The sequence below is a fragment of the Meleagris gallopavo genome, chromosome 29, assembly GCF_000146605.3.
Source record: "Meleagris gallopavo isolate NT-WF06-2002-E0010 breed Aviagen turkey brand Nicholas breeding stock chromosome 29, Turkey_5.1, whole genome shotgun sequence".
Classification (NCBI taxonomy): Eukaryota; Metazoa; Chordata; class Aves; order Galliformes; family Phasianidae; genus Meleagris; species Meleagris gallopavo.
In genome coordinates this window covers 328,627-335,807 of record NC_015039.2, presented here as the reverse complement: position 1 = coordinate 335,807, position 7,181 = coordinate 328,627, and the positions used below count along the sequence as shown (strand labels likewise).

The 7,181-nt window shown below is 50.4% G+C and overlaps 1 protein-coding gene across 4 annotated transcripts in view; it reads left to right on the top strand.

Annotated features, from left to right (window-relative positions):
* Positions 1-3,036: 3,036 nt before the first annotated feature.
* Positions 3,037-7,181, top strand: part of NSF (N-ethylmaleimide sensitive factor, vesicle fusing ATPase) — a 61,703-nt gene continuing 57,558 nt past the window's right edge. For 2 of the 4 annotated variants that reach the window (XM_019623365.2, XM_010724433.3), the window contains exon 1: positions 3,037-3,141. Coding sequence is in view for 1 of the 4 variants with exons in the window: in XM_010724433.3 (XP_010722735.1) it covers positions 3,130-3,141 (12 nt within the window). In the remaining 3 variants the exon portion in view is untranslated. Of the gene's footprint in view, positions 3,142-5,263; positions 5,288-7,181 lie in introns of those variants that run through there. The other 2 variants (XM_019623366.2, XM_019623364.2) reach the window with 1 other exon arrangement.

The following is a 7,181-nucleotide window of genomic DNA, read 5'->3' as shown; positions in this document are numbered from 1 at the left end:
CATTCATACAGCATCCACAAAGTTCCCCCTATTTGTGCACGTTAAATCTAGCGTTCCGTTTGTGAGTCCTGCACAGTTTGCCCATAGGTGGTACTGATGTTGGGGTACAAACATTGCTCTGATACCTATCTGTGCATTGTTCGTTGGCACTTCTCTGCCCAATAGATGCTCTTCGGTGCTTCCCCACACAAAGGAACCAGTTCTCACCTCTCTGGGGCATCAAGGGGTCTATTTGAGTACTAACTAAATTAAGATTTTTGGTATCCTGTCTAGAGCTCCATGGGACCCTGTTTAAGCAGGGAGACCGTGTGTTGCTGGGACACAGGACCAGGCGGAGTGTGCTTCTCTTTGGCCCTGAATCTGAAGAGAATTGCAGAATTGTAGGCGTTGGAAGGGACCTGTAGAATCATTCAGTCCATCCCCCCGTGCTGAAGCAAGTTGCCTGCAGTAGGTCACACAGGAGGGCATCCCATCCAGACATGTCTTGTATGTCTCCAGAGAAGGAGACTCCACAGGATGCCTCTCTGGGCAGCCTGTTCCAGTGCTGTCACCCTCTCTGAGTAAAGAATGTCTTCCTTGTGCTAGTGTGGAAATTCCCGTGTTCCATTTTCTGCCCGTTGCCCCTTGTTCTATTGCTCTATTGTTCTGTTGCTGCATGCCAAGATTCTGCCCTCATCGAGGGCCCATGCTCTACACTGCACCCCAGGGTTCCCTTTGCCTCGGGCACAAGGGCATGCTGCTGGCTCATGCTCAACCTCTGCCCACCAGAACCCTCAGGTTCTCCTCTGCAGAGCTCCTTTCCAGCAGCTCAGCCCCCCACCTCTACTGATGTACTTCAGTTGTTCCTCCCCAGGTTCAGGACTCTGCGTTTCCTCTTGTTGAACCCCATCAGCTTCCTCTCTGTCCAGCCTTTCAGGTCCTGTTGAATGGCAGCATGGCCTTCTGGTTTCTCAACCACTCTTCCCAGCTTTGTATCATGAGCAAACTTGCAGAGTCTGACTCAGTAGGGTTTGTCTTCCAGCAGCTGGATTTTGCATGATTTACTTAGCATTTTGTGTCTTTGAGACTTCAAATTCCCCACTAAGTGCATCACAATGAGCTGCACACAATGAGGAACCATCTATCAGGAGCCATAAACACATTCAGTTTAGGTAGGAAGAGCTGTTGAAAATGAAGCCCGTCTGGCAGCCTGGACGTCAGCTGGGGTCTTTGGTGTTATAGAAGTGTACTGTGGGTTGGGTGCGAGTTGCTGAATGGTCCATGGCAGGACTGCCTCTACAGATGCAGAGGTCATATTTCTTGTGCTTGTTTCTGGAAGACTTTTTAAGGCCATAGGGCAGAGAGCTTTGGGAAGCTCAGAGTGGTGAGAAAACTTCCCCTAATTGTGCTGTTTGGGCAGAGTTCAGTGCTGGGGTGCAGAGCGTGATACTGAACTTGTGCAAAAAGCATCCTCCTGAGGGGACCTACGTTTTGCAGGAGCTCCTCTTGCCCTGCCATGTTACCACTGGATTACGACCTGTTCAAGGCAGTTAAATCAGTGTTAATATTTCATGATGTTGTCGAAGCCCTGCTCAGGAAGTTGATGTAACAGGTTGCTAATGCACCGCAGCTCGTGCCCAGAATTGATTTACAGGCCGTTGAGGGCAGCTTTGGAGACAGTATTGAACCTTGCTTTGGAGTCCAATCACTTGCTGCCTTCCTCCTTCAAAGCTAATTCAAGACAGGAGACCACAATTGGAATTTCATTCTCCCGCAGAACGTTACACTGGGGGATGCAGCGCTTTTTGTCTCTCAGCGTGAGACAGGCTGTCCAATATGATCTGTTCTGAAGAGCAAAGCACTGCTTCAACCAAATCCCAGGAGGTGGACCCCATAAAAATCCACTTCCAGAAGTCTGGCTGCAAAGAGTCAGTGGGAGCAGACCATGGGGAAACAGGACCTGCATGGGCAGAATATGGCTGCATTCCAAGCGGAGGCTGAGCAATTGATCTTACACGTCCCAGGGCCTCCCTACCAAAGGATGAGCTTAACTCCAGGGCTTGGCATGTGTTAGGAGGCTGGGAGTGCAGCTCTGGGCTTTTAGATCTGCATATACCTGTAATTTGTAGGCAAACCAAAGCACGATGAGATGCTATTAGCACAGTGTGTTTGAACAGGAAGTTTAACAAGGCCAAGGGCAGGGTGCTGGGTCGGGGCAATCCCAGATAGGGGTCTGGGCTGGAGAAGAGCTCACTGAGGGCAGCCCTGCAGGGAAGGACTTGGGTTGTGGGTGCCTTGGGGACATTCATGGCCAGGTTGGATGGGGATCAGGGCAGCCTGGTTTGGTGGCTGTCAGCCTTGCATGTGGCATTGGGTTGGAACTGGGTGGTCTTTAAGGTCCCCTCCAACCTGAACCATTCTGCTATTCAGTGATTCTGTGATGTTATGGAGACATTGCTGTAGCCCAGATAGATGTCATCGGGGGCTCTTCCCTTGTCTGCTGGCACACGCCATCATAAAAAGCCCTTAAAAAGGGGGTCCTAAAGGCTGGGTCCTGTGATATAGAGTTGTTCTGGGGCAGGTTGTAGGGTTCCTTGAGGTGGGATGGGGGCAGGTTGTAGGGTTCCTTGAGGTGGGATAGGGGCAGGTTGTAGGGTTCCTTGAGGTGGGATGGGGGCAGGTTGTAGGGTTCCTTGAGGTGGGATAGGGACAGGTTGTAGGGTTCCTTGAGGTGGGTTTTGGGGGGTGTTGTTGCTTTCCTGGCTGTTAAAGGAGACTTTGGGTTCTATAATTCAGGGCTTTGGCCATGAATTTTATGAATGAAGTTTGTCCTGTCAGAGAACACCATGGATGCCCAGGGGGAGGCTTTGCACCATAAGAATAACGCTTTGGGCTCTAAAATAAGACTCCAGGTGTGAAAAATTAGGCAGCAGGTAAGAAAACAGTGCCTTTAGTTCCCAAGTGCCCTGAAGATAAGGTTTTGGTGCTCAATAACGACGCTGTTGGCCATAAAATAGAACCGCCTGACTGCACGCGCAGCCCCCGAGCTCAGCCTCGAACCCGCAGCCTCTCCGTTCCCCTCCGTTCCGCCTCTTTCCGCGCATGCGCAGCACCGCCCCATGGCGCTGCGCTGCAGTGTGAGGCGACAAGATGGCGGGGCGGGTAAGTGAGGGGGGGAGCGGGGGGATGGTTGTTTCTCGTCCTCCTGCCCAGCTGTGGGATGCTTCACCTCGTTATCTCCGGCTCTGTCCTGTCCCTTCTGCCCCTCGTTAGGCGTTGGGGTGAAATCTTGCAGCCTGAGGGGTAACCGAAGGGTGCTGTGATGTCCCTTTGGTTATGGGGAATGGAGATTTGGGGTTCTGTGGGCTCCTCGAGGAGTGCTGTGAGCCCTTCTCTGCGGGCTGAGGTGCTGTGAGGTTCCTTTTGGGTTATGGGGGATTTTAGGGTCCCCTAAGGGTGCTGTGGGAACCCTTCTGCTCTGGGGTTGTGGGGCAGGATTTGGGGTTCCCTGAGGTGGGATGTGGGGCAGTTTGTAGGGTTCCCTCAAGTGAGATTTGGGGCAGTTTGTAGGGTTCCCTGAGACGGGGTATAGGGCAGGTCTGTGGGGTTCCCCGAGGTGGGATGTGGGGCAGGTCTGTGGGGTTCCCCGAGGTGGGATGTGGGGCGGGTCTGTGGGGTTCCCCGAGGTGGGATGTGGGGTGGGTCTGTAGGCTTCCCCAAGGTGGGATGTGGGGCGGGTCTGTAGGCTTCCCCAAGGTGGGATGTGGGGCAGGTCTGTAGGGTTCCTGCTGGCTCCTCATCCTTGTGGGTACTGAGAGCACTGAATGTGGGTCCAGGTTATGTCATATTAAAACACACCTTAAGGATTGTGCATTGGTTTTATCGTGTACTTCCTAAAAAAAATAATCAACAAAAATCCTATCGGTGACTGCTTTGCTAAAATCAGCAAAAAGGCCTTAACGTGTAAAGGAACGTGGGATGGCAGCAGGAGAATGATGCAGAGGTCAGGTGAGCAGCCAACAGCACACGGTGCGGTGTCACGTTGGATGCTGGTCTGTATAAATAAGGAGCAGCGTGTGGGAGGATGGAGGGGTGTGATATCCCCATCACAACAGGTGAGCCTGATGCTGCAGCACTGATGCTCTCCCCTGGTTAATGTTATTTAAAGATGCCTAAACCTGGGGAATGCATAGAGAGAGCTGCAGGTGGCTCGTGCAGAGATTTCTCTGCCCTGTTCCAGCCAGCATCAAGCTGTTGGTCCAGCACTGTGTTTCAGCTTGTACTGCACCAGAATAGAGAGCTGCATGGAGTGGTGCAGGAAGCAAAGCAGAGCTGCGTGGCTGCAGTTATGCAACAGCTGCAACTTGTATAACCCCACCATCATTTTCCTGTGTGCAGTTTGGGATTCAGGGACATCAGTTAGGCATGAAATGCTGTTCCCATCAGCACTGGGAGGCAGCGGTCTGTTTGCTTCTCATATCTGTGGTTGGAAATGATTTTAGTTTCACTCTGTTAATAGCAGATGTTGGTTTACCTTGCAGAACTGCACTGTAATCCCTCCAGAAGCTCCAGTGACCCGAGCAGGAGATGCTCTGCAGACACCTGTTGAAATCAACTATCAGATAGATTGAGTGCAGAGTTGTAGGAACTGCAGTGAAGGACAGGCTGTGGTCCCTCAAATTACAGAACTGTGTTGATGCATGCTCTGCTGTGCTCCTTGCAATGCATCAAAGGGCAGGTTTAGGTGGGAAGCTTTGTGAGGCTGAGTCTGGGATTTGTGTTTTTGGTCTAAAGCTGTACATTCTAATTTCTCCTCCTTTCAGCTAACATGTGGTAATCATTCTTCATAGGTGCAGCTGTCATCAGGCAACTACAGAACCATTTGTCAATTTAGTTCTTTCTTGGAGTGGTGCTTACATTTTTAGTGTTTCCAAAGAAATAGGATTTTAGCCATGCTTTAAGGGAACAGGAGAAAACTAAATTGAAATGTCTTTGTCTGAGGTCACTTCTGCAGCTCCGCACCTGCTTTGCAGAATCATTGCAAATCCATTTTGCTGCTTCTTACAGAACTTCTGCTTTACAGAAATCCACGATGGATTATTTGGAATAAAATTGTTGGCCATCAGAGTGTGATTGTGGGCGTGGGATGTCTGGCCTTGTCACCTGTGATTCATTTGTTGCCCGGCTTAGTGTTGTAGGAACAGCGTCCCCAAACCTTAATGGTTAAAAAGCAACAGGGAAACATCAGTGCAATACTAAGAAAAATCTCTGCCCTTCATAGATGTGGAGGAGGACGTGACCATTGTGGGTAAGGAAAAGGCTGAGCTTCTTTATGTCTGTCTTTAATGGTCAGACCAGCTATCCTCGAGGTTCTCTACTCCCTGACTTGGAAGTCTGGGACGGGGAGCAGAATAAACCCCCCGTGATTCAGGCTCTCAGTTAGAGAGCTGCTGCTCCACCTGCGCTGCCACGGGTCTGTGGGGCTGGATGGGATCCACCATGGGTGCTGAGGAGCTGGCGGAGGTTGAGTGGGCTGTATTGGTGTAGGTGGGTGGTTGGAATGATGGTCGTAGTGGTTTTTTCCAACCTTAATGATTCTGTGATTCTGACCACTCCCAACAACCTCAGAACCGGAGGAATGTCACTTCTTTTCTCACTGCGGGCAGCCAGGATGGCTACTTCTAATTAAGAATTTCCCTTTTCTGCCTGGGAGATGCAGCAAGATCTTCCTGTCCCGGTTCTAGCAGGTCCTTTAGGAAAGGATCCTACTTGGGAGATTTGGTTTGGGAAGTGCCCTAAGTTGTAGCTTGGGGTGAATTCATGCTGTCATAACATCAGCTCTGCCTGAGCCCACAGAAATCCGGTCCTTAGGAAGCAGCTAAATATACATCTTGCTGGAATGCCCATTGGGCAGGACAGGATTTTCAGTCAAATAAAATTATTGATGTCGCTATGGCTAATAGGAAAGCCTTCTTAACAAATCCTGTCATTGTGAGCTGCAGCCATCTGATGCTGCGTCGCATTTGAATTCGGGCAGGACTTCAGGCACTCTGACCCTGCTGCAGTGCTGGAACGCTCTTCCATGTGTATGTAGGACAGATATTCAGAAGGGCCAAGTGTGAGCTGCACAGGAAGATGGAGCACGTTGCTCTGCTCTCCTGGGATGCAATAAAGCAGTGACCTTCTGCCACGAAATCTGGAGTAAGTTATGCCCTGAAGTTGTGTCATTTGCTTTTGCTGGTGAGTGTTGGGTCTGGAACGTGGGCTGCTTGTAATTGGGTGCAGCAGCCCTTGTCCTGGAATAATTAGTGCTGGTGCAGCCCATCAGGTGGGGGGAGCTGTGGATGAGCGGGGGATGGCAGCACCTCGAGCAAATTCCAAGCGAGGAGGGCGTTTTTAACCTCGTCCCTGTTGCCTTGAGTATTTGTTCTAAACAAATAATAAGAAATGTGCATCCAAGTGTTGTCCTCGTGCACATTTTAATCTGGCAGACGTCTCGGTCTTGGATCTGTGTTCTGATAGCATTGCAGAGTAATGGGTTAGAGAGCACCCGAGTTCCCAAAGCCACGTGCACCCAGTGAAACAGCTTTGGAGCTGGCAAACTCCCTGCAGAGCTGAGCGCGTGGGGCTGTAAACTTTGCAAACAAAGTGAGAGCAGTCACTGCCCTGCGCGAGGATACAACCTCTCCTTGCTGAGATTGGCACTTCCGTGGCAATAAAATGGCTTCTGTGGGGAAATGGGGGTAATTTCTAGATTGTCTCAGTTCCTTATGGAGGTGTGCAAAAAGGGGAATGCCAGTCCTGAGATCTTAACTTTCCTCTCTTAGCAGGAGAAGAAAATTGGCACTTATGAGCCTCTTGCAGAGGGAGAATGCAGCTCCCCACACCCAGAACCGGAGCTCCCAGCAGGCTGAGGCCACGTGGAGCAGACAGAAGGGCCTCCTGAGCTGCAACTCTGGAAACTTTATTTTTTCAGGTGTCCAGGAAAACCTTCAGCAAACTGTTAACTATTGCAGTGGTTCTTCCTTTTTTAATTTTAGAGATGCAGCATTTAAGGCTGGATGTATTCCCTGGTAAATGGCTCACCTGTTGCATTGCCTTGGCTGCTGGGGGATGCTGCTAATTGGCATCTCTGCAGACCAAAAGTTTGCACTGAATTTTGTAAAATTTGAGTGCTGTGTCATCTTTTTTGTTTGTTTGTT